Source organism: Gopherus flavomarginatus, chromosome 14 (genome assembly GCF_025201925.1).
Source record: "Gopherus flavomarginatus isolate rGopFla2 chromosome 14, rGopFla2.mat.asm, whole genome shotgun sequence".
NCBI classification, from domain to species: domain Eukaryota; kingdom Metazoa; phylum Chordata; order Testudines; family Testudinidae; genus Gopherus; species Gopherus flavomarginatus.
Genome location: NC_066630.1, coordinates 2,857,518 through 2,884,309, shown reverse-complemented (window position 1 = coordinate 2,884,309; position 26,792 = coordinate 2,857,518). Strand labels below are relative to the sequence as shown.

Genomic DNA, 26,792 nt, shown 5'->3' with positions numbered 1-26,792 from the left:
GGGAGGGGCCCCTGTACCCCTAGAGGCTGAGGGAGGGGCAGCCCCATGGGGCTGGGGGAGGGGCCCCTGAACCCCCAGCGGGAGGGGAGCCCCATGGGGCTGGGGCCCATGTATTCCCAGAGGCTGAGGGAGGGGTCCCTGTACCCCCGGAGGCTGGGAGGGGCAGCCCCATAGCGCTGGGGGAGGGGCCCCTGTACCCCTAGAGGCTGAGGGAGGGGCAGCCCCATGGGGCTGGGGGAGGGGCCCCTGTACCCCTAGAGGCTGAGGGAGGGGCAGCCCCATGGGGCTGGGGACTATGTACTCCCAGAGGCTGGGGGAGGGGTCCCTGTACCCCCAGAGGCTGGGAGGGGCAGCCCCATAGCGCTGGGGGAGGGGCCCCTGTACCCCTAGAGGCTGGGGGAAGGGCAGCCCCATGGGGCTGGGGGCGGGGCCCCTGTACCCCCAGAGGCTGGGGGAGGGGCAGCCCCATGGGACTGGGGGAGGGGCCCCTGTACCCCTACAGGCTGGGGGAGGGGCAGCCCCATGGGGTGGGGGGCGGGGCCCCTGTACCCCCAGAGGCTGAGGGAGGGGCAGCCCCATGGGGCTGGGGGCGGGGCCCCTGTACCCCCAGAGGCTGGGGCTGGTCGGCACAGAGGCTCCCCAGGTGAATGACACCCCGCGTTCCCTGGGAGCGGGCGGGGGAGGGCGGGGCTGTTCGAGGCTGCAGCGCTCCCCTGTGCCGGGAGGGGCGCTACTCCCGAGTAGCCCGGCTGAGGCGGGCCGCGTGCCCTCGCTCCAGCGCCCCCCTCACGCCTCCTTCTCGGTCAGGTCGGTGGTATGTCGCCCTTTCATTGGCTGGGGTGGGGTGTGAGGGCACCTCTGATTGGCTATTGGGAGTCGAACCAGAACTGGCAACAAGCGGCCGCCCGCCCGCCCCTCATTCCCATTGGTCGACAGCGAGCGGACCAGCTTGGGACCCGGAAGACCCATTGTCTCTAGGGCGCGGAGTGGGTGTGGCCTAGGTACGGCGGCCGCGCTGGGCCTAGCTAGTTTGCCGTTCGGTAAAGGTGCCGGGAGCCGGGATGGGGAGCGAACAGCCCGGCGCTGCTGGGGTCGGCGCGGCGCCCGAGGGCGGCCCCTTCTTCACCCTGGCGGAGGTGGCGAAGCGCAGCTCCAGCCGCGAGGCCTGGCTGGTGATCCACGGCCGCGTGTACGACGTCGGCCGCTTCCTGGAGGAGGTGAGGCCGCGGCGGGGGGGCGCTGGTATTTACGTAGCGCTTGAAGGAAGCTTCCCGGGGCTGAGCACTGCCCCGCTTGGCGGCCCGTGGGGACCCTGGCGGTGCTCGGCCCGGAGCAGGGTTCTCTGGCTGGGGGGAAGCGGTGAGGCTCGGGGCGGGGGGGGCACACCGCCTGTGTAGAAAGGCGCATTCCTGCCCCGGGGGGTGACCCGACAGCAAGTGTGAGAAATCGGGACGGGGGTGGGGGGGGCAATAGGAGCCTATATAAGAAAAAAACCCCAAATCGGGACTGTCCCTAGAAAATCGGGTCATCTGGTCACCCTCCTATTGCCTACAGTCTCATTTAAAACAGATGGAGCAAGTGGATGGAAGTGGGGACGGGGGACAGACGTAACATGATGTGGGGCTTTCAAATCGTTTGAGGTCCCCCCCCAAACAAATAATTGAACCTAGTTCTTGTTGGCATCTCTGCTCCTTCCATGATATGAATAAAGTAAACTGAAGACTTGGATTTGCATTTCTGTGTTGGTTCCCTCAGGCTAAACGAATTAGTAGAAGATTTTATACTAAGTTGTAAGACAAGGTGCCTGAGGTAATATCTTTTACTGGAACCAACTTCTGTTGATGAAAGAGACGAGCTTCCAAGCTAGGCAGAGCTCTGCTTCAGTTCTGGGGGAAACTTGTTCCTCTCAGCAACAGACGTTGGTTCAGTAAAAGAGATCGCCTCACCTGCCTTGTCTCTCTAATGCCCTGGGACCAACATGGCTACAACGCTGCAAATAATGGGTATGGCTACACTTGAAACAGCGCTTTGACGTGTGAGTGTGGTCGGAGCGCCAGCGCTGGGAGAGAGCTCTCCCAGCGCTGCACGTAACCACATCCCTTGCGGGTGTAGCTTGCAGCGCTGGGAGCCGCGCTCCCAGCACTGTGGCACTGATTACACTGAGGCTTTACAGCGCTGTATCTTGCAGCGCTCAAGGGGGTGTGTTTTCACACCCCTGAATGCGAAAGTTGCAGCACTGTAAAGTGCCAGTGTAGCCAAGCCCTAAGTAGTGTCAGGGTAGGTCAGTATTTTCAAGGCAGAACTCCAAGCAGAACCCAGGTTTTAAAGGAGACAATGCTGGTGATTCAGTAGATGAGTATCTGTCATGTTATTCACTTCCAAGAGGTGGGTGTATTTCTCTGACTGGGAGGGGAGTTATCCCTGTGTATAGTCTGCAGTTCTCCTGTATTCTTTGGGGTGAGCAGTGTTATGTGATAACTCATCACTATTGACTTGGATTCTGGAAACGTTTTAAGGTATAGGCTGCTCCTAACAGTTTGGAGTCAGTAATTCAGCAGAATTAATAATAAATTGTCAGCTGTGTTTTTTGTCCCACCTCAAAATAAAACCTCAGCTGCCATGCCACCCCCACCTGCCCTGAGCTTCTGGCTCCTACAGAGCAATGCACTTATCTCATTCTGAACTAATGCTGAAACAGAAGCATTCACTGAGTGAAACCATGTGGCGTTTACTGAGGTCTGCTTGTGAATCCTCAGGTGATGAAAAGCAAGTCAACAATCACCATGTCATTGCCACATTCCAGACGCTCTGTGGCAACGTTGGAACATCAAGCCCACTATGAAGCTGTGGATCTATAGGACTGTGCTTGTACCAACTCAGATGTATGGAAGTGGAAATGAGGGCTCTGAGGAAGGCTGAAGAGCACCAGATTGATGTCTTTGATTCTCGTTGTCTTTCTCAGCTGCTCCATATTAAATGGCAGACGAAGATTTGCAGTTAAGATATTTGTAGCTGAACCCACCAGCCACCTCCATCAGCACAGATTTTGGTTTGGCATCTTTCTTGGTATGGACATATTATTAGGATGGAAGACCAGTGAATTACAAGGCACACTTATGAAGGAATGTTGCTACATGGTCGATGATGGCCTACATGCCAGAGGTTATGGTGGTGCAGTGAGGTTGGCAGTGATGATCATAGACTGAGCATTCAGCAAGACTGTCTTAAAGGCCTAGCTAGAAATTGATCTGGGTGGTGCTTGATCTGCAAGGAGGATGCATTCCTTTGGATTTTGTGGTGATGATAACAACACTCATAGTCATCTTGTAGGAAGACTCTTGTAAAAGGCAGACAACCTCTGTGCCCCTTTGTGGTGCAGCTTGGGGTCTTTCACGCTACATTGGCTTAGGCTGTCCCTTCTTTGCCTGAGTCAGTTTTGCATTGTTTGCAGCTTTCATAGTGAAATGGAACTGGAATCTTGTCTTGTCTTTAGTGAGGTCTACAGTACAGACTTCTGACGAAGTAGCTATGTCAGTGAGGAGTGTGAAGAGGTGTGATCCCTGACCAACAGAGCTGTGCTAGCAGAAGCTGCTAGGGTAGAGAAAGTTATACTAGCAAAACTGGGCTTTTACTGGTATAATTTGTTGCTCACAGGGGGGATCTTGTTATACTGGGACAAAGCACAGCTTTAACGATATAGCTGTGTCCATGCTAGGAGTGTATTGCCAGTATAGCATGGCCTGTGTGGTCAATACAGCTGCTGGAGAGAGTCAGACCCAGGCACTTGAATAGATTTTAAACAAGCCCAGTGTCTGATAAACTGTTCTGCATTAGATCTCTGAGAGTATGTCTACACTAGCAGAGTTATAGCACCAGCAGTTACAGCACAGCTCAGAGAGTGCTGAAGGGAAACCATTGTTGTGTGTTCATCCCATCAGCTGCCTGCACAATAGTGTTCACACTTGCAACACTTGCAGCGGTATTTGGAGCGGTGCACTCTGGGCAGCTATCCCACAGAGCATCTCTTCCTCTTCTGTCACTAAGAGTTATGGGAAGGTGGAGGGGGCCATGGGACATCCTGGGTCCTGTCCCAGCACCCTGTGATGCATTGCTTCACATTCCGGCAATCCCTGTGCTTCCGTCCACATTTGGTGCCATCTTTCAACGGTTTGTGTAGTGCTCAGTCTGCAAGAATGGATTTTGCACTGTTCTGGCATATCACATTCTCCTTTAGTCTCTCTTCTTGCTGTCCTGCCACTCCTTCAATCCTTGTTTTTCAGCTGTGGAGTGAATCATGACATCACGCAGAGAGTCCTCTTTAGTTCTTGGTGGCTGCTTTCTAATTCTGTGCAGCCATTCAGCTGGTGATAACAAAGAGAGAGGCTGGGCTCCCAAGGTCAGCTCTGTGAAGCCAAAATGCAACATTTTATAGAAGCAGTATTGTTTGCAACACACAGAACACTGATTGAACACAGCCACTATTCACATATCTATCACTAACTGGCTGACCCCAGGTAAGCACACATGAGCCACAAGACCACCAACATGATGAGTAACCACAGGGGAAATCGGTGTTCCCGGACCCTACTGTACACTGGGCACCTGGCTCTTGGGGAGAGTCATCTCGGGGCGGGGGGGGTGGGGGGGAGGGAGTTTATAATCATTAAGGGCCCCACATTTTCCAGAGGATGTGATCATTATGGAAGAGATCTCGCTGCTGAGGGTGAGCAGGGAATCAAAGGAGGGTCTTCTCCAAGACTGCAGCTTCTGCCCTGGCCCTTATGCGGCTCACTTGTGTTCAGGAATGGTCCCCACCGCCCCAGTGACAGCAGAGTGGCGTGGGAAAGTTACCCTTAATGGGGCAAGAAACAAAGCAGCTTTGCCAAAGAACCTGTGTCAGTGGATTGCCCAGCATCTCCAGGAATGATGCCCCCAACATCTCACTTCAGCAATTCCAAAAATCAAAGCCACTTACCAGGGGCCTCCTCTCCTGTTTGTGCTTCACCAAGTTCCAAAAGCTGTGGCTGGCTAGCCGCCTCTGTGGTAGAGAAGAGCTCCTGGCTGCATGCATCTCTGACCTCTGTGTTGTCCTTTGCCTCTGGGTCCCCCTCTCCATCCAAGATTTCCTCTTCCTGGCTCAGTCCAGTCTTGACTGGCATGCGAGCCACCGAAGTATCTACAGTGGCCTTCGCAGTGGTGGTGGGGTCTCCACCGAGTATCACGTCCACCTCTTCGTAGAACGGGCAGCACCGAAGTGGCGATTTGCCCCCCACATCTTGTGGTAGGCATTCTGCAGCTGCTTTTCTTTGACCCTGCACTGCAATGTGTCCTGGCCATGGCCCGTTTCTGTCATGCGTCGTGAAATCTGTCGGTAGTTGTTATAATTCCTGTGGCTGGAGCACAGCTGGTACTGGACAGACTCCTCTCCCCAAATGCTGATGAGATCCAGCAGCTCAGCATTGCTCCAAGTGGGGGATCGCCTGGTGGGTGGAGCAGGCATGATCACCTGGAAAGAGGTGTTGAGACTACTGCATGCATCACTGAGCAAACAGGAAGGGGACTTTCAAAATTCCCCAGGAATTTAAGGGGTGGGGCTGATGGTTGGTCACCTGAGGGCAAGGCAGTAGAGTTCAAACCAATGGCCAGAGAGGCTAGAACAGGCATTGTGGGAAACCTCACAGAGGGCAGTTGCAGTGCTGTAATCGTCCAGGGTTTCTACACTGGCACCGTGGCACTGTAGCCCTGGCACAGAAAACTCTTTGCCTCTCGTTGGGGTTTTTTTGTTCTGTTTTTTTAATCTCGCTGCTGCTGCGCAGTGGGTTGGCAGTGTGTACACCTCAGGAGTTACAGTGCAGAAAGTTGCTTTGCTGGCAGAAACTTGCCAGTGTAGACAATGCCTGAATTGCTGTAACTGCAGATGTCAAGGATTCAGCATGAAATGTTCCCTCTCAATCCTCTGTCATGGTTGGGGCAATTGCTAATTGCTGCCTGTTCTAGCCCATGGCCACATGTTGTTTGTACAGAATTGCTGAGCTCATTGAAGTGCTATTGCAAGGCTATTGCATAATTTCTGAGAGGCCACTCCGGTTCCTGCAAACCAGACACAGTGGGTCAGGTGCTGGTCAGTCTGGCTAAAGTGTGTCAGTTGCAATATGGATTATTTTAAACTTTAAATAAAGTCTTATGTTGCTGGTTACATAATAGAAGTGCTAAGACATTGGACTTACCACATGGCAAAAGTCCATAGGGTCATAAGAACATGGACAGAATGAGAGAGATGTGCAAAGAGAGCTCCTCAAGTTGCATTTAAACCCTATAGTGTGAGTTGGTATCTGTTTGTGCTCCAGTGGGGGTCTGCCTGATGTGTTTCAGATGAGGTAGAACCATTGCCATAAATATCACCCAAATAGGACAAGGGTCATTCACTTACCACTTGAAACAGAACAAGCCCCAGAGTGCAGGTTACAGTGGGGTCTATGTGCTGCAACTGCTGGAGCCATGAAAACCAAGTCTTGTGTGTTTAAATATGGATTCCAGGTCAACTGCCAAGGGTTAACTTTCCAATTCTGTGCTGAAATGGCCTGTCAGGAGCAGGGGTGAATGTACCTTTTGATTAGCTTTGTGAAGTGTAAGTAGCCCTGTGCTGCATGCCCCTCTCTCCACCACATGCACACTACCATTTGGGGCATTTAACTCATCCCCTCCAAAACCCCTTGCATTTCTATCGATCTAAGGTACTCATAAACATCCTAGTGGGGGGCTTGAAGTCTTTACTGGATTTCTTCTCACAGTCCCCTTCAGAGGCAGGCAGTGGTGGTGTTTGTATTTTACAGCTAGGGAACTGAAGAGTGGTGAGTTGGGGTGCTCTCTACATGAATTCTGGTTGATATTGTGAAGTTGTATTAGGGAGAACTGCTGTTTATGAGTACCTATGGCTGTCTACACCACAGCTTATGTCAGCATAATTTATGTCGCACAGGGGTGTGCATAAACCACCCCACTGAGTGACATAAATTACACTGATGTAAGCGCCAATGTGGAAAGTGCTATGTCAACAGGAGAGCATCTCTGGCCAACATAATTACTGCTGCTCATGGGGGCTGGCTTAGAGCAGCTACGTTAGAGAACTTACAGCTGCATTGCTACAAGTTCTCTATTGTAGCCAGAACCTGTGTGTATATGGGCTCACCGTGGATGATAGGGTCTGTAGAATGTGTGACCCAGGCAGAAAGAGTAAGGCCTTGTCCACACTATAGAGTTAAGTCGACTTAAGTTACAGTCCGTAATGTACAGCCACTGCTATAATTAAACCGCTGTTGCATCTCCACACTATGCTCCTTGTGTCGGTGGAGTGTGTCATGGGTAGTTATCCCACTGTGCAGCTCACCACCATCTACCGCAGGGTGTGTTGGGAAGGTTTTGCAATGCCTCATGGATAGGGTCCTACCAAATTCATGGTCCAGTTTGGTCAATTTCACTCTCACAGCATTTTAAACATAGTAAATTTCACATTTCAGCTATTTAAATCTGGAATTTCATGTTGTAATTGTAGGGGTTCTGACCCAAAAAGGAGCTGTGGGGGGGAGGGGTCGTAAGGTTATTGTAGGTGGCATTGGGGTAGTGCTACCATTATTTCTGCACTGCTGTTGGTTGCAGCTCTGCCTTCGGAGCTGGGCAGCTGGAGAGCGGTGGCTGGTGGCCAGGAGCCCAGCTCTGAAGGCAGAGCTGCTACCAGCAGCAGTGCAGAAGTAAGGATGGCCTGGTATAGTATTGCCACCCTTTCTTCTGCGCTGCTGCTGGCAGGGCACTGCCTTCAGAGCTGGGCGCCCGGCCACCAGCCACCACTCTCCAACCATCAGCCGCCACTCTCTGGCTACCCAGCTCTTAAGGCAGCACAGAAGTAAGAGTAGCAATACTGCGGACCCCCTAAAATAACCTTGCGACACCCCCCCAACTCCCTTTTGGGTCAGAACCCCAAATTTGAGAAACGCTGGTCTCTTCAGTGAAATCTGTATAGTACAAAGTAAAAGCACACAGAAGACCATTTTTCATGGTGGGATACCAGATTTCATTGTCTGTGACATGTTTTTCGTGACCATTAATTTGGTAGGGTTCTACTCGGGGGGCCAGGTTTAGCATCCCATGATGCAGTTTTCCCATCCTATAATTCAGTGCGCATACTAGTATGTTTCATGCTGCTTTTCAACAGTCCCTGTAACCTGCGCGCCCTCTGTCTCTGTCAGAAAGCATGGCTGGTGGACTGCTCTTCACTATTGTGATGAGCGTTATGAACACAACGCGCCTGATCCTGCAGTATTTCATGAGCTGTGACTCTGATGACGATGCCTTGGTGTCTGCCTTACGGTGAAAGAAACAATTCAAGATTGCTGTGATTGCATTCACAGAGAAGCTGCACATGGTGGACTGTCGTTTCTAGGCTTGAGAAACAAGCAGTGAGTGGTGGGATCACATTGTTATGCAGGTTTGGGATGACAAGCAGTGGCTGTAAAACTTTCAGATGTGCAAAGCCACCTTCCTGGAACTTTTAAGTATTTAAATTATTAATTCCTGGCTAATGGACTTCTCCTTAGTAGGTGTTGGGTAAATTTTTCAAGTCCTGAAAACCACCCGTGAAGATCTACAGCTTTAGAGGAATCACTTTGGCTAGTTTTCAGGCACAACTCCCTTAAATGCAGAGTGGAAGGATGAGGTGCACTTCATGCTTTGGCTGTCATGGCAGAATGCATCTCTTTTTTTCTTAGTGATGCATGTTCTCTGCCGTGAGCAAGGTTGCTAGGTTCCAATAAGCATCTTTCCATCTCCTTTCCTGCATTCTTGTTCTCTCTAACAAAACTAGGAACAGGAGAAATCCAGTTCCTAAGGGATTTAATAATGCTTTTTCTATCTGTCACTTCTTGTACTGCCCATCTACATCTACTGTCTCTGCACCCTCTTGTGTCTCACTTTGGAGGTAGTAGGCTGGTGGTGTGAAACTTGCCAATGGGAAAGGCCTGTGGCATTCATCATGGAGGTGGCACTTAACCTCTGCCCTCATCCTCAGAAGGCTTAGTTTGGGTGGAGAACACTCCCCATGGTTCTTCCCAGCTCATTACAGAAGCATGTTCATATGCAACACTCACTCTGAACTCTGACCCAGGGTATGTCTGTGCACAGCTATCATTCTGTTGTTGATTACAGGTCATACTGGCTTTTCGAGGGTGAACAGGTATCTTTTATCACCTGTGGTGTTTTATATATTAGTTAGATAAAGGTTTTGCTGAGGAATGCAGCCTTGAGGGGGAAGGAGACTAATTTCAGTGATTTAGACACTTCAGAGGTGAAATGTTTTTTTAAAATCAGTCAAAGTGCAAACCGTAAAACTTCTCTTTAGGACCTTCACTCCCCCTGGCTGCTGAGTGTTTGCCCCTGGCTGGATTTCAGAGTGGGCCAGATGCAATGCTGGTGAATCAGAGGATGCTTCGAGGAGGGTCATTTGAATTGTCAGCTTATGCCATTGGCAAGCTTGGCCCTCTCTCTGTTGATGTTACTGTAAGTGGAAAGATTAATTAAAGCAGACAGAGATCCTCTTATTGCAGGACTCTGGGGAAATGGAATAGCAATGTTGCCTCCACTGACATCCAGGAGAGGAGCATCCTAGATTGAGCATCTGGGAACCGTTCCCTAGCAGCCTTTATTCCAGCAGGTGAGGAAGAAATAAGAATGGCTCATGCATGGAAGGAAAGGGGAAAACACACAGCAGGAAAGAGTTCTCTGCAAGCGAGAGTGCCTGGCCTGCCCAGCATGTTCTGTTCAAGAGCCATGAGGAGGTGCTCTCTCTGTTATGCCTAAATAATCACGGTCACTGGTGGAGTATACTCAGTGCCTCAGGCTCTGCTCTTCGGGGCTCCTGTGCTTGTGTGTTGCTTGCACTCACGGCTCCTCTAGAGGCGAACTCCTGCTCATATTCTATATTGTGCTTCTGCATGAGCATACATCTAGGGGCATCAGGAGTCAGACCAGCCTGTCTTGGCTATGAACCTTAGGGACTACAGAGCAGACTTGACTGAGAGGGATGAGTCAGTGCCTTGTGGACGTTGGGGAATTGCTTCTTGTTGGTGGAGGGATTTTTGCTGCCTGTAAAGCAGGTAAGGCTGGATTCCAGGTGCTTGCCAGACCCTGCAGTGCTCTCTCATTACTCGTGACTGCCTGAAGAGGAGGTTGCAGACTTGGACTTTTAGTGGGGTTATCTTAAGCTGTTCTGTGGGGTCTGTGATGAATTGAAAAGACTGGAGTACGTTTGCAGTGTTGTGCCCAGGACATTGCCACAGTATGTGTGTGTGTGGAGGAGACTGGAATTCTTCTCATTGCTTTTTATCCCTCAGCCTTGGGCTCACTGAATTCCTTCTTTTCCAGCATCCAGGTGGAGAGGAGGTTTTGCTCGAACAGGCTGGTAAGGATGCCACAGAGAGCTTTGAAGATGTTGGGCACTCCACAGATGCCAGGGAAATGCTCAAAGAGTACTTCATAGGAGAGGTTCACCCGGTAAGCAACAGCAGGGTGTGACAAACCCAGAGGGAACTCTGTGCATGCCCCCTCAGGGTAATCCAGCAGACAACTACATCAAGATATGTCCTACTAAATGTGGAGTTGCTGTGTACCTCCTTCCTCCACCCAAAAAACCAAACAAATCCCCCAAACACATGCAGAAATGTAGGCTGTAGATTAAACTCTAAACAAATCTTCCCCATTCAGAGGCTTCTGAATGCAATTTAATCAATGTCCCTGTCACAATGTGCACCTCTTGCTGCTGGGCTGGCACCTCCTCCTGGTCACTCTGGGGTTAGCTCAAGACTGACATTCCTAGTCATGGTTGCACACCATCATTCCGACCCAGGTCTGAAGCTCCTCTCGCTCCAGGACCCACAGCGGATCCTTTGTGATTTAGTCCTCCAGCTAGGTCACTCAGCGTTCCCCCTTCCAAGATTCAGTCCTAGGCAGTCTGCTATTCACTGCTTGAGTTCTGAGCCATGCCCTCGGAGGCTGGTAGGGGAACCCAGGTTTGCCATCTTCTCCAAGATCCAGTCCAGGGACTGTCGGCTCAACAGTTTCGGGCTCCTTTCTCTCCCCTCACTGTTCCTTTCCTGGACTGCTTCCTACCTGTCTGGCTCCCCTTCTCTCTCTGGGTGTACCAGCTCCAAGAATCCCCTCCTTGGGAGTGACTGCTGCCTGCCTTCCTGCAGCCTATCCTAGCCACCCAGTCTGTAGCCCACTACCTAGCTTTACAGCCCCTGCTCCCCTCCCTGTTTCTGCACATATGAGCCTCTCTAATGAACTGCCTATAGCCTAAAGTTCCCCTGTTTGCAGCCTAATTAGCTGATTAACCCCCCACCTGGCCCAGTTCAGCTCCTGCAGGGCCAATGTGGGAGCTCACCCCATCAGTCCCTTAAAAAAATTCCTTTGGGAGGCTGACTCTGCAGGGGGTGGGGTCTGAACTCCTTGCCTTGTGGATCAGGGGTTGATGATGTGAGACAGCTGATGCTGTGGACCCTGCATTCTACATGCTTTGTGATTAAACTTGCCGTAAAGCCAGTGCCTTTTGGCTGGCAAGGCCTTGGTCACAGTCAGGGGCACCAGGAAGGGGGGAGAAGGGGCACGGCCCCATCACTTTTAAAAGTAGGAAGTCTATGCCCTCCCACTTTTTACTGGCTGTAAGGGTGAGGAACAAATGGAGAAGGGAGTGAAGAGGTGTGAGCAGGAGGCAGGGCCACTGGGGAAGATGCAGTATGGGGGCGGGGCCTCTAGGGAAGGGGCAGGGCCCCAGTTTGGGTGCCAGTGGCCCTTGTTTGGGTGCTGATGGCTCCACTGCTCTTAGGGAGCTTCTGCTGCTGTTGGTCACAGCGAGGAGCTGAAGTTGAAATGTTCCAGGCAGCTGCCCAGGTGATGCTGGCTGGGTGCCTGCTGATTCTTCTGCAATGGTTGAAAAGTTACAATGTTAGCAATTTTTTCTCTTCTCTTTTCTCCCCCCCACCCCTCCAAAAACCTGCAGTGCGATCGTAAAAATGAAGGCTCTAAGGTAAGAAGCAAGTGTTTTGTGTCCCCCGCACCCCCCATAATTTATTGTCTAGGAGTCTGCTGGGTTCAGATAGCAGATATTTCATTTTGTTTCTACACAATGTGTTAGGCATTAGCCTAGATGGAAAAGATTACACAAACCATAGGGATTGGACGCTGTGGTGAAGAAACCCAAGAAAGTGTGTGTGAGGGGAGGGGTTGAATGCTGCTTTGGAGAAGGGGGAGGGCTCATGGCCATCCCAGGAACAGCAGGGCTGTCGCATTGGATATGAAGTGGAAGAGAAAGATGGTATCTTGCGTTGCAAATGAGATCTGGCTCATCCTTTAGGGAGCAGGGATTTGTTGTATTTTTACCCTAGTGAGGGAAGGGCACTGCTTTTCTTCCATTGGTGTCCTTTCAAATTCTAATTTGAGTAATTGCATCTTACCACCTAAATGTCCCCCAAAATTTTACTCACAATATCTTCCTTCCATTCCTAATCTGTAGTATTGCTGTGAGCTGCTACACAGCTACCATCTCACACTCAAGATTAGCTACATTTATTTGGCAGGAAAAGTTATTTTTGTATACATATTTGTAAAGCCCTTCAACATGAGCCCCTAAACAGAAAGCCCATTGTTTAAAATAGATGATTGAGTTGCTAGAGTTGTCTTTCCCTCTCTTTTTGCCACAGTAATACCAGCTTGTCCGGGTTCTCATTGCAAATCCAGTGTATAGAGCAGGCAGATTGAGTTTGAGGAACTGGGAAATATGCAGGGTAAGGACCACACAAGAATTATTGAGCAGACCTCCATGGTAGATGTAACTTTTAGTATGATGGCCTAAATTGCACAGCGAGTGAAATACAGCCAACAGTTCTGGTTCAGACACAGGAATGTTTAGCACCTGCCTGTCCCCAGAAGGTCTCATGGAATATAAGCAGGAGAGGAATCATCCGTTGCCTTGCAATTCTAACTGTGTAAATGAGGTCTGTGGAGTCTATCCATGCTCAAGTCTGGTACACGACACATTTACTGAAAGAGGAATAAAGTGGGTTTTTGAACTAGTTCTAAGCATTATCTGTGTCTTGTCCTTCTTTTTTTTTTTTTTAAATCTTCCTCCCCAGTTCCTGTTGATAAAGATTTGAAATGACCATGATGTCCTAGTTCACAGTTTATTGAACTTGTCCTGAGAACATCAACTTTTGATTGTAAACATGTCCAGGGAAGTGCCCTACTAATCTGAAAGTGTTCCCCAGCAGCCAAGAGATTTAAGCCAATATTACCATGTGTTTGTGGCCTTTGTTGAAAATGGCCTTGCTTAGAAAGGATCTGCTATTCCCATGTGCGGTATTAATGTCTTGAGAGGTCGTAAAATCCATACCATGGTTTGGTTTGTGATATGTCAGAGGGCAAAAGATCATTGAAAATATGAGTAACATCTTCAAATGTGGAAACAAACTGCACCAGTACAAAGCCAACTACAGAACCACCCAAATGGAACGTTCATTATAGCGGATGAAAATGTGTAAGGATATCCTAGCAAGGTTAGTCCTATTTGTATTCCAGTGAGTGGCAGGCTGGAGGAACATGTCTTGTTTATGATAATGTTACTTGTTTGCAAATTTATGCATGCAGTAGTGGCCAGAAAAAGGAGCTATTTTACCATGCTTCCTGTCCTATAAACACCGCACTGTGATATTTCATTCTAAGTATAGGAGAAAACCACAATTCTGCAGTAAAATCAACACTGCAATAAAGTAAATATTTCCCTTTGATCTTGTAGGTGTTTTTAAGGTACCTGTCCCCTTGGTATCTAACTTTTAAGATCACCTCCTGTATCTTAACTTTAGTTAATGATTGTGTAACTAAAGAGGTCTTAGTGTGACATGGTTCATAGCTTGGATGTGACAAGAATCTCTCAATGCTCTCTACAGAACGGGGGAATAACTCTCCATCCAAATTTCCGCACTGCTAGGTACAACTGATGGGTTGCTTTTGAACAGTTGCACTCTTGTTAAATACTTACGTAGTGTTGACTTCCTCACTTTCACTATGTGCTCAGCAAAAGGCTGCTCCTGTGAGTCTAACAAAATCTTCTAGCAGTGGAGTGGAGGATGCTTTAAGGTACCAATGGTTGCTCATATCTAGGCCCTTCCTAGTCTAAGTGCTGAAGAAACCTCTTGGAGGCAACCTGCTCACCTAACTCAAGATTAGCCACTAGATTTGGAGAGCGTGCTTGCAGGGCTTGACCAGCTTTTTCAAAGACTAGTATCAAAATGCACTGTTCTCACTGAGCACCTATGTAGTGATTGTTACCCTGAGAGGCTGGATATGTGACACACACCACAACATCTCATACTGATATGAGAAGGGAGCCATGGTGATGGTAGCTCAGGCCTCTTTTGGGTACTATTAAGAGAACTGGAAACAGAAAGCTTTGGTGCCAGAATATGAATGTGTATCAGACTGTCTGGTGTTCAAGTATCAACAGCAAAAAACTTGGACTTGACAGGGACAAGTTGTTAAATGCTTGTGGGGGCAGGACTTTTTTCCTGTCTTTAGTTACTGACTAGTGTCTTTTAGATGAGAATCTGCTACTGTAGTTGGCCTTAAAGCCTGTGGGTATCCTCTTGCTGTCCTACACTTTGTGTTCTCTTGGTCTACTTCTGTAGAGAAAATAATATTTGACGGATGGATGTGTAACAGGTTCCCCCCAGGGTGCCACCCTGAACTGGGGTACTACTGAGCTTCATGACCCACTAGCCTGGGCTCCCTCTCACACTGTACTGCTGTGACAAACCCTCCAGCCTGCACTTTCACTAGCATACACACAGGTAGGGACACAGCCAGCTGCAGTTACAAGCAGACTCTCTGACCAGCTACCAGTACCAGCATGGGCAGGCTACTCCCAGCTCCTCAGGCATGCACCCTCTCTGGAGTATAAACCCAGAATTATACTGTCTTGTGCTGCACAGGCAACTGTACAGCGTAAGCTCATAAAATTTGCCCCTTCCCTCAATGTGGAGAAGAATATGCAACAGCCTTTTGCCCAGAGAGATGATTCCCACACACTGCTTTAGATGAAGCAAAAGATAAAGTGCTTACAAGTGATAGCAAATAGATCAAAGCAGATTACCTAGCGAATAAACAAAAAATGCAAACTAAGCTTAATATACTAAATAGATTGGATATGAATAGCAGATTCTTACCCTAAGAAATGATACAAGCAGGCTGCAGATTCTTAAGGGGCAAGCTGCATTTGCTTTGCAGCTTGGAATCCCCAGGTGTTTCATTCACAGGCTAAAAATCCCTTTAGCCTGGGTCCAGCACTTCCCCCAGTTCAGTGTTTGTTCCTCAGGTGTTTTCAGGAGTCGTCTTGTGTGGAGACCAAAGAACACCGCCAGATGATGTCACTCTCTGCCCTATATAGCTTTTTGCATATGGCCGGAACCCATTGTTCTCAAGTTTGGTTCCCAGATCAGTCCTGGAAAAATACTGACATCCCAAGATGGAGTCTGCAGATATGGTCTCATCACATATTGTTGTATAATCGTAGCAGCCATCGCTCACTGGCTATTTGGAGCCTTCACAGGAAGGCTCCCCAGGTGGGAGATAAGCTTCTGCTAAGATCTACTGTTTTTTTTCCTAATGGTCCATTGCCCTAAATAGGCCCTTCCTCACTCATCTAGACTGAAAGCATATTGTCTAGGGGGTGTTCCACAGGTGTCTCTACATTTGAAATACAGATACATAGTCAATACTCATAACTTCAGATACAAAAATGATACCTGCATACACATAATATTCAGGAAATCATAACCTTTTCAATGACACCACACAACTTTTCTTGCATGAAATACATTTATAGTTGTCATAATCATATAATATCACTGAAGTGCAGTGTCACAGGATCATGGTCATGTTGGGTGTAGTGGGTTAACGATTGTCCCTCTCCTTCTGGCTCAGCGGGAGGCCACGCCCCAGTGCCAGGGCAGGGCCAGGCAATAATACTGTCTAGGCCCCTCAGGCCAGGCAGAGCAAACAAACAGTCTTAAGGGAGCACAGGCCCTTATGTAGGGCAGAGCTATAAGGAGTCTAGGACAGTGGTCTCCAAACTTTTTTGATCGTGCACCTTATCAGTAAAAAATTTTTGAGCACGCACCCCCAATATATGTATATTTATGTATAAAATATATACATGTACTACTATACTAATATAGTATGTCCATTATAAAACATACAAAAAATAGAAATTAAAAAAGGATGAAAGATGAAAAACAATATATTTAAAATTTGTTATTGTATTTTATTTATTAACGGTACAAAAAACCTTTTTGATCTAAAAAAAAATTTTTAGTGAGAGCAATGTGATTGAATATGCTTCATTATTTCTGAAAATCTTGGTTTAACACTTTGTGATACAGCTATTCGAAGGTCTGGGTTAGGGTTAGCATGTGGGAGGGGGCTCGGTGGGGTGCGGAGTCTGGGAGGGAGTTAGGGTGTGGGAAGAAGCTCAGGCCTGGGGCAGGCAGGTTGCCCCTCCCCCCAGCCCCCAGGCAGGGCCACCCAGAACACAGGGGCTAAGGGGGCCCTGGGGCCCTGGCCTGCAGCTCTAAAGGGTCTTTTGGAATGCGGCCCTGCGAGCACGGGCCGCAGGACTCAGGGGGCAGCCGCACAACTAGCGGCTGCTTCTCTCCAGCCGGTTTTGAAGGGAAAACGCCGCTTCTTTCCAGCCGCTGGCTGTGCGGCTACCACTGCTCCTTCACGGGCCGGAGGACTCAGGGCCACGTTCCGAAAGGGGCTTTAGAGCTGCAGGCCAGGGCCCCGGGGCCCCCTTAGCCCAGGGCCCTGCAGCCCCTAAAGCCCCTGTGTTCCGGGTGGCCCTGCTTGCGGGGGGAGGGGGGAGCAGCTTCCCCACTTGCTCGTTCCCTCCCTCCTCCGGCTGCCCTTCCCCCCCTACCCGGCAGCTCTCCTCCTGCTGTGCTCCCCAATAGATCGTCTCGTGCACCCCACTTGGGATCAGCATGGCTCCTCCCCCTCTGGCTTAGTGGGAGGCCACTCCACCTCATTACACTATGCCTTTCTGATCTACCCAGTGAGTCTCCTGGTCAGGTCCTCTAGCTTAGACAGGCTTTTGTTTGTTGGTGAGCTAGAACTTTTACCTCATCTGTGGTGGTGTCCTTTAATGCATGCTTAGATGCTGTTTGAAGGATGGTTACGGCTACAATTTGGTTATGGAGATCACGGAAGTCATGGAATCCATGACTTCCACAGACCTCCATGGCTTCAGCCCGCAGTGGCTGGGAGTTGCAGGCTACCCCCACCTCCCATGGTGGCTGGGAGCCTTGGGGGTACTCCTGCTGCCTGGAGTGGTGGGGGTCTCCCACAGCTCCCCAGCTGCCACAGATATGGGGGAATCCCCGGAGCTCCCAACCCCTGAGTAGCTCCTCAGCCGCCAGTGGCAAGGAATCCCCCGGTAGCTCCCCAGACCCTGCGGGTGCTGGGGACCCCTGGCAACTCCCCCCTGGGGGGAATCCTCCAGTGCTCCCCAGGCAGCAGGGGCCCCTACAGCTCCCCAGCCACCACAGTGGGGGTCCCTCCCAGCTCCCAGTCATGGGGCAGAGACCGCAGCTTCCAGCCACAGCAGGGCAGGGTGCTTGACCCTCCTCCCTCCCTCTTTTTGTCATGGACATTTTTAGTAAAAGTCAGGAACAAGTCATGGCTTCCATGAAGTTTTGTTAATTGCCTGTGACCTGTCTGTGACTTTTACTGAAAATGTCCATAACAAAATCGTAGCCTTAATTATGGTTGGTTGCACTGTAACATGATCTCTACAGCTGATGGTTAGTATGTGACTTGGTGAAGACTCTTTTTTGTTTAAAGCACAAGTTTTTGTTCATAGGTGTGGAAGAGCCATGTTTTAGCTACTTTTATTTACTGGAAGGAAGCTGGTAATCTTTCTTATGTCTAAGACATGCTAACATGTGCAGCTTTCCCAATCAGTACGGTTCCTTCTGCTTGGTAGTAGACAATACTGTGCTTGGGGCAGGCATGTTTACACAGCTCTTTAATTTAGAACTGGTGTCAGACAAGATTACAGGGAAGAATGGTCATAGAAGGAAGACGATGCAGCTTTGTTTTGCCAGATTCTATCTTGAGCTAGATGTTCTGTGGACAGTAAACTGTTCCCCAATATGCTCCAACAAAAGGCTACACACGTTTTGTGTAAGGTCAAAAATTATCTCAAACAGGGCTTGGCTGTGTTGCTGAAAGTAAGACAGCTCAACCTAAGAAACTCCTCAGACCTTCTCCACAGGCTTGGTTCCCCTATAGTTCCTGTCTGTCTCTTCCAGACCCTACATTGCTCTTCATAAAGCTGCTCCACCTCTCTTCGTATTTGGGTTGGAGTTAAATGAGTCATCCATGTCCCAGTGAATTCAGTAGGAATTAACCAGAAACTTCCCACATGGTTCTAACAGGGTGAGACTGGAAGAGAATCTTGCCTTCCCATTACATGTACCCTTCTGCTCTAGCACTACATCATGTTTTGGTACCAAGATTTTTTTCCACAGGAAGGCCCTACAATTATAGGATGATTTATCAAGAGGATCAGTGGTATATCTAATGCTTTTCTTTATCCGCTGATGTCCATCTTGTTCACCTTTTCAGTGATGAGCTGTAACCTAAAAACAGGGCTATTGCATCATTGTACTCTTTGGAACTTGCTTTTGTGTTCTTGGGTTAGGGTTCTCAGATGTTGCTGCAGGTTTCTGTTTTTGGAGCATTTAGGCACTGAGTGATTTCTTCTTAGATATGAAAGGTGGTATGTGCCCCAGCAGCTTCTAGTATGCATTGGTTTGGTACCCTAGCAAGTCTGTAGCAGCTTTTTTCACACTACAAGTAGATGACTGCTCTGTGTTCCTTAAGTGGGATTTCTTAAGTCCTTGCTGCTTTTTGATCGTATGGTCTCGTTACCCTTTTCAGTACTTGAATCTGGAACTCACCTTTTGTCTGCTTGTTTCTGAAATATGTTCTGATTAAATGTACAACATAAGAATGGCCACACTGGGTCAAACCAAAGGTCCATCTAGCCCAATATCCTGTCTTCCGACAGTGGCCAATGCCAGGTGCCCCAGAGGGGATGAACAGAACAGGTAAACAAGTGATCCATTCCTTGTCCTGGCAAACAGAGGCTAGGGACACCATCGATTCCCCTCCTGGCTAATAGCCATTGATGGACCTAACCTCCACGAACTTACCTAGTTCTTTTTTGAACCCTAGTATAGTCTTGGCCTTCACAACATCCTCTGACAAGGCGTTCCACAGGTTGACTGTGCGTTTTGTGGAAAAAATACTTCCTTTTCTTTGTTTTAAACCTGCTGCCTATTAATTTCATTTGATGACCCCTAGTTCTTGTGTTATGAGAAAGAGTAAATGACACTTCCTTATCTACTTTCTCCACACCAGTCATGATTTTATAGACCTCTATCGTATCCCACCCTTAGTTGTCTTTTTTCCAAGCTGAAAAGGCCCAGTCTTATTAATCTCTCCTCATCTGGCAGCTGTTCCATACCCTTAATCATTTTTGTTGCCCTTTTCTGAACCTTTTCCAATTCCAATATATCTTTTTTTGAGATGGGGCGACCTCATCTGCACACAGTATTCAAGATGTGGGCGTACCATTAATTTATATAGAGGCAATATGGTATTTTATGTCTTCTTATCTATCCTTTTCTTAACGATTCCCAACTTTCTGTTTGCTTTTTTGACTGCTGCTGCACATTGAGTGGATGTTTTCCGAGAACTATCCATAATGACTCCAAAATCTCTGTCTTGAGTGGTAACAGCTAGTTTAGACCCCATCATTTTATATGTGTAGTTGGGATTATGTTTTCCAATGTGCATTACTTTGCATTTATCAATACCGAATTTCATCTGCCATTTTGTTGCCCTGTCATCCAGTTTTATGAGATCCTTTTATAGCTCTTCGCAGTCTGCCTGGGAATTAACTATTTGGAGTAATTTTGTATCATCTGCAAATTTGGCTACCTCACTGTTTACCCCTTTATCCAGATCATCTATGAATATGTTGAATAGGACTGGGCCCAGTACAGACCTCTGGGGGACACCGCTATTTACCTCTCTCCATTCTGAAAACTGACGATTTATTCCTACCCTTTGTTTCCTATCTTTTAACCAGTTACTGATCCATGAGAGAACCTTCCCTTTTATCCCATGTTCAAGAATACAGACTGGGTTGTGAACCGTCCCTTCCTTGACTAACCTTAATGAGCAACCTCCTCCAAGAGACTAAAGAGGAAAACTGTACTCTCTGAATGTTGGTGGTGCCTGTATAGATACTCCAGATTTCAAGGGGGTGGATTAAGAATTGAATGGCAGCCTTCGCCGCTCTAGCTCGGGAAAGCTAGGCATGGTTCCCTCTGGAGATGGTCAAAATAGCTGACCAGTTTACTAGTTGCTCTAGTAAAATGAAGCCCCAAACCCCATCTTTCCAGGCCTCTGTGTACATTGCTGCCTGTGGCTCAGGACCGGAGGGAAAAAAAATGAGTCATTCAGTGTTTCTTCCACAGAGCTGGTGGTTTTGTGTTTACACAAATTGGGATACTGAATAAACCTTGCAAGCAAATTATTACTTTGTTTTTGTTCTAAAGATCAGCAGCACCTCAGTGTGGGATTTGAACCTCACTCCCCTGACATCAGCAGAGTGTTATTTCCACACCTTGAACCGCAGACCTCTGTTTGTCCTGATCACTGAACTCTTAGTGTTGTCAGATTCAACCCAGGAGACAGACCTAACCACCTGGGTTTGGCCTGAAATCACGAATTCTGGTTAGCATCACCAAGTGATCTTTAGGGCTTCTGCTGAAAACTTGGGGACTCCCGGATCAGAACCTGGGTGGGGAGGCATATTGGAAAACTACCCTTGAAAAGACGGGGGTGGAGAATCTGTAATAAATGGAATCTAATTAAGGAGTTAAATGTGTGTCTTGCAGTTGGCTTCTCCTGTACTTGACTAGGAGACTTGGCCTGGTAACAGCTCTGCTTTAGACAGCCCTTTCATTAGACATCCTGAAGAGGCAACATCTTTTTCTGCAGTCTGTTGGGAGGGTCTGTTTGTTCTGTTCAGCCATGGAGGGTATCGTTCAAACCAGCTCAACCCCCAGGTTAGTTATACAGAACAGCAGGCCTTTCAAATTCTTCTCTTTTTATTTCAACCCTATTTCATAAACCGATGCAGAGCTACATGCTTCAATAAAGGGTGTATAGCAATGGGTGCCAGCCTGAGCAGCTGTGCTGAATATGAGAAGGAGAACTTACGGCATTTCACAGCTTACTGCTATATTTAGATATGTCAAAAAGGTGGATGGTGAGCCTCCAAGGGGATCTAAAGAAACTGGAAAATTGAGCAGCACTATGGAAAATGCATTTTAACTTGGATAAATCCAACTTAATGCTCACTGGAGGAGAAGAAAGATCTGTCTTCTTCTGATGGATCTGAACTTGCAGGATGCTCTAAGGAGAAAGATCGCTGCTGCTATCCTTAGTTCAGTGGAGAAGAGCAGTCCAGTGTGCTGCAGCAGTCTAGGGAACAAGTAGGTGGTTCAGGTGTATTTAAAAATAATAACAAAATATGGAAATAATACATAAAATAGATAAAAGATGTTGCCTCTTTGATACCACTTTCCTTTTGAGGATCTCAAAAGTTCTTCTCAAGCACAAATGATGGTGTCCCTGCATCTAAAACAGCATAAATTGCAAAGGGCAGTACATTGATTAGAAGTGTATTGGGTCTTATGGAGGATGAGACACTGTAGAGAACCCTGGAAAGGGTAAGTGTTGTAGGGGTATTCAGTTCTCAGAAGATCTTTCCTTTCTTCTGCCCCATAGCATGAAAACAAGGGATCACATATTACGCTCATACTTCATCCATTTCACACTAAGTCAAAGGGAAGAAAGTATTTTTACACATTGTATTGTCACTTTGTGAAACTTGCTTTGACTGAAGATCAATACTCTTGCTTGTATACACAATCATATATTTTAAAAACTCCAAACCAGCCCCAGGCTGGCTTTGTGTCTCCTTATTATCTGACACCTTTTCACAAACACTAAAACTAACCCACTTTAAAAAAAAAAAAAAAAAAAAAAGAAGAAGAAGAAGGGGGGGAATGATGATGTGGACACACTATATGCAGCTCTTCAAGCTAAACTATGAAGGGGAATAATCTCTTAGACATCATGGCATCAGTTGATTGGGAAAGATTTTTTCCCCCAGGCAATCTCCATGTTAAATACAAAATTATGGTTTTGTCCAGATGTTTTATAGCTGCTTATACTTTCCTCTGAAACATCAGGTACTTGTCCAGGATGCAAGGTATCTGGCTAGTTGAGCCAATGATTTGATGTTTGGCAAATTCCATGTTTCTTTCCTGATGTGGGCTAGTTACATGCTTTGTCTGTTTTAGGAGATGGGGTAGCATGTCCCTTAAAGGCTGTAGTATCTATCCACATAGTGTCCCTATGTAATAAAGTATAGTTGTGACCAGAGGTCCCGATCAAGATTGGACCCTGTGTGCATAGAAAGAGATGTGGTCCCTGACCCAAAATGCGTATAATGAAAGAAGAGAGGAGGGAGGCTGAGACTAATGTATATAAAATGTTGAGGGTTTTTAATACATAAATAGCAAGTTTCCCTACCCTGCCCCTTCTAGGCATTAATTGTTGATTGACTTCTTGTAGGTGTTATGGAAGAAATGGATCTTTAAAAGTGATTTGAAGGAGGACAGGGTTGGTAGCCTTACGAATCAGTTCAGGGAGGGAGTCCCATAAATAAGGGATGACATGGCAGAAAGCGCAAAGCTATTTATGGAATAACAGACAAGTGAGTGGTCAGTAACATAATCACCAGGAGATTGGAAGAAAGTCAGGGATAAATATGGAAGGACAGAGTAGTAAAGGGCTTTGGTGGTAAAGAGAAGAAACTTGAACTTGACCTGGTGGATGAGGGTTAGGCAGCAGAGGGACTTACAGGAGGAGGATGTGATGTGGTTAGACATGTGGGCAAGGAAGTTGACTTTAGAAGCTGTGTTCTGACTAGACTGGAAGGCAGCAATGATGGCTATGAGGTTCCATCAGCTGAGACTGGAGATGAAGGCCTGAATGAGAGTTTCAGCTGCCTGGACAGAAGAGGATGAATTTTGGAAATTTGATGGAGGAAGTGTTAGGATTTGGAGACATCCTGGATATGTATAGTAAGTGCAAGGAAGGAGTTGAAGAAAATTCCTAGATCCTATGCCTGAGTGACAAGAAGGTTGGTGGTGTCAACAGTCACTGGGGGAAGTAGATACAGTTTTGGAGTCCATTTTTGGACACATTAGGTTGTTAATGAGACATCTGTGTCAGATGTGGAATTTGGTGGAAGGACACGAAGTCTGGAATGGAAAGGTAGATTTACAAGTAATTATCATCCATAGCACGTGAAGTAGTGTGAACAGATCACCCAGAGAAACAGAGAAGGGGAGGAGGCTGAGGATGGAGCCCTGTAGGACTCCCATGGAGACTGGGAGATGGGGAAGAGATGAACCTGCCAGAAAAGATGCTGATGGAATGATCAGACAGAACTAGGCAAAAGCCAAGGGAGGCAAAAGTTTGAGGAGGATGAGACTGACCATGTCAAGCAGCAGGGGAGTCAAGAGGATGAGAATGGAATACTGGCTCAGGGATTTAGCCTGGGAGAGATCATTCAGACTTAGTGAGAGCAGTTTTGGTTGAATGCCAAGCACAGAAGCCACACTGGAGGGGGATCTATGATGTAGCTTCAAGAGAGCAACTTGAGGTAATGGTTGTAGATAGCACATTCAGTGAGTTCAGAAGTGAAGGGAAGAAGTTGGATGGTTGGTGCAGACAGGTGGGGTAAAGAGTTCATTTTGCTTTTAAGGATGGTTAATCCAGCACATGCTTGTATTTAGAGGTGAATAGGTTTGAGTGTGAGGTTCAGGAGGGAGTGGAGTCAGGGAGGCAAGTGAAGAGATGTGGTAGCGAGCAAGTGAGAACGCTGTGTTGGTTATGGAAGGGAAAAGAAATGGGAAAGGGAGGAAGATGTGAGGGTTTTTCTGTCCCCCTCTCTATGGCAACTACATGTTCAGGGTTGTAGTTCTGTCAGTATAACTCATATAATGTGTATCTCTCTCTCTCTCCTCAGGATCCAAACACGACATCCTCAAGCCAGTCAAGGTATAGTCCCCTGTTTAAATATTGGAATAAAGAGGTCTGAGGGCTGGGGCACTCTGTAGCATTCCATATTAATTCTGTGCCTTGTCAACGTACAGAGCAGAAATCCCAGAACCTTAATGCAGAGCTCTTGAGTGCAGCCAGTCCAAGATAAGTAGCCAAATTGCAGCCCAACGAGTTCTATGTGAGTCCACAGCTCCCCTCTTTAATAGGCAGGAGCCACCCATGGAGACAAGTCCCAGCATGCAAAGCTCCCTCCTGTTCAGAACAGCTAGACCTGCTAGCGATCTGGGACGTTGTCTTTGGTTCACACTTTCATCTGAAATATTACCATGGCTGCAAACTGCTCCACTGTAATGCCAATTTAGGTGAATGTCACAGATTCCTGGCACGCTGTGAATCCATTCTATGGATTGGCAAATTTGTGGGAGCTGCTGTTTTACTGTAGAGTGGCCAGTCTAGTTTAGCTGAAGTCCCAGGTAAGGTTGCCAGGTGTCAGTTTTTGACTGGAATGCCCAGTCAAAAAGGGACCCTGGCAGCTCCAGTCAGTGCTGCTGATTGGGCAGCTAAAGGCTGGTTGGTGGCACAATGGGGATTAAGCAGGCTCCCTGCAGCTCCCGGAAGCCGCCGGCATATCTGGCTCCTAGGCGCAAGGGCAGCCACGCTGCCTCCACCCTGAGCACCAGCTCCAGAGCTCCCATTGGAGCCCGACATGCCGGCTGCTTCTGGGAGCCATGGGGAACCCTCATCCCCAACCCACTGCCTAGCCCGGAGCCTCCACCCTGAACCCCTCATTTGTGGCCCCAGCCGAAGCCCTTACCTTCTCCCACACCCCAGTGCCCTGCCCCAGCCCAGTGAAGGTGGGGGAAAGCGAGTGATGGAGGGAGGGGGAATGAAGTGAGCAGGGGTGGGACCTTGGGGCAGAGAGCAGGGCAAGGGTGTTTAGTTTTGTGCAATTAGAAAGTTGGCAACCCTAGTCCCAGAAGTATGTAGAGTCAGAACAGGTTTCTGGATTTCCATGACTGATGTAGAAGGCCCCCTTCTGTAAGGAAGCCAGTCAGCTTGGCTGGAGGTGAGTTCCTCTCAGTGTCTAAATATGTGGTCTCTCGGAGAATTTCCCAGATCAAACCAGTCCAGATTTGAGCATGTTGGACATTAGGAATAAATTATTAATTTGCTGCTCTCTTCTGTGTTGTGTTGTGTGTTGATTTTTTTTCCCTCTCTTCTGTAGTTTCTGGTCAACATGGCTAATCTCCATCTTTGGCACACTGGTCATAGGCTTAATGTACCGATATTATATGTTGGATGGGAAATCTTGATCTGACCTCGCTGGAACCTTGAGAAGCATGAGACCACACGCATGCAAGCAAGAGCTCTGGGGTTTTGGTTTTCTTAAACCTTGTGTATTTTGTTCTTAGCTTTGAGTCTGTCTAGCAATGGTGGTGTCTGCAGAGTCAAGCTACTGTTAGAGAGTGTCTGTCCAGACTCTGGGATCCGCTGCCCTGTCTCGCATTCTCTTCAGAGTCTTCGTATGTGTGTTGGGGCAGGGGGTGAGGTGCAGTGTCCTAATATTCCATTATATGTCTAGTCTGGCTCGCTGTAATAATCAGTCATGGGTAACGTTTCTTTTAACACCTTTTTGTTAATCCCAACAATGTGGAACAGCTGCTAGCATGTGAGCCTGTGAAATGCCCCTGTCTTCCATGTGAGCATTGTCAAAGAAACTGCAAGCTGTCTACAACCCCATCCAGCAGAAGTGTTCTGAGACTGAGCAGAACAGCTTTCCCAGTGCACCCAGGCAACACTAACAGGAGCAGCAGGAAATTGTTAGCTCTTGTTGTCTCTTCATCTATGTGGCTGTTTTTAAATGGTTAAGCAAATATATATATATATATATATATATATATATATAAAATGATCCATTTCACTTTGTAATATTTGTCTGTCCTGTAAAATGAGAGCTCACAGCTGTTGTACTTGGGACCCCAGCTCCATAGGAACTGATAACTGGCTTCTTGGAACAGGTCTCTTCTCTCTCTCCCGGAGCTCTTCATCTTGACACATGTACTTGGGTTAAAACACATTCCTATTGAAAACATGAGGGTGGGCTGGACAAAAACTATCCCTTCCCTCGTACAGCCTGGGTTCCTGGGGAGGGCTAGCAGGAAGAGTAGCAGTTAGAACTCCCTGCTTGGGATTGGCGTATGATGTTCTGGTTTTCTCTTGGGACTAGAGTGTGGATGTTCCTGTTTTCCTGTGTCTATTCCAGAAGCTATCCTCTGCCGCCTGCCCCAAACAGGGAAGAGAGGCAGGACAAAGCATGCTTTATGCATCATAAGGCATTTATCTCTCCTATCTCTTCCAGTAGTGTAGTCCTGTGTGGTAACTGCAGTGAGAAATACAATACAACACCAGGTAGAAAAAAGGAACCAGAACACTAATTCCTACCATCCCTCTGTGATTCTATTGTTTCTAACTTGCTCTGA

At 47.9% G+C, this 26,792-nt stretch overlaps 1 protein-coding gene across 1 annotated transcript; it reads left to right on the top strand.

The window, feature by feature from the left end:
- The first annotated feature begins 946 nt into the window (after window positions 1–946).
- Window positions 947–26,196, top strand: LOC127033973 (cytochrome b5). Its single transcript, XM_050922309.1, has 5 exons — window positions 947–1,217; window positions 10,414–10,542; window positions 12,047–12,073; window positions 24,278–24,309; window positions 25,538–26,196. The coding sequence occupies exons 1-5, from the start codon at window positions 1,062–1,064 to the stop codon at window positions 25,623–25,625; spliced, it is 432 nt and encodes a 143-aa protein (XP_050778266.1). The 5' UTR covers window positions 947–1,061; the 3' UTR covers window positions 25,626–26,196.
- The last annotated feature ends 596 nt before the right edge of the window (window positions 26,197–26,792 follow it).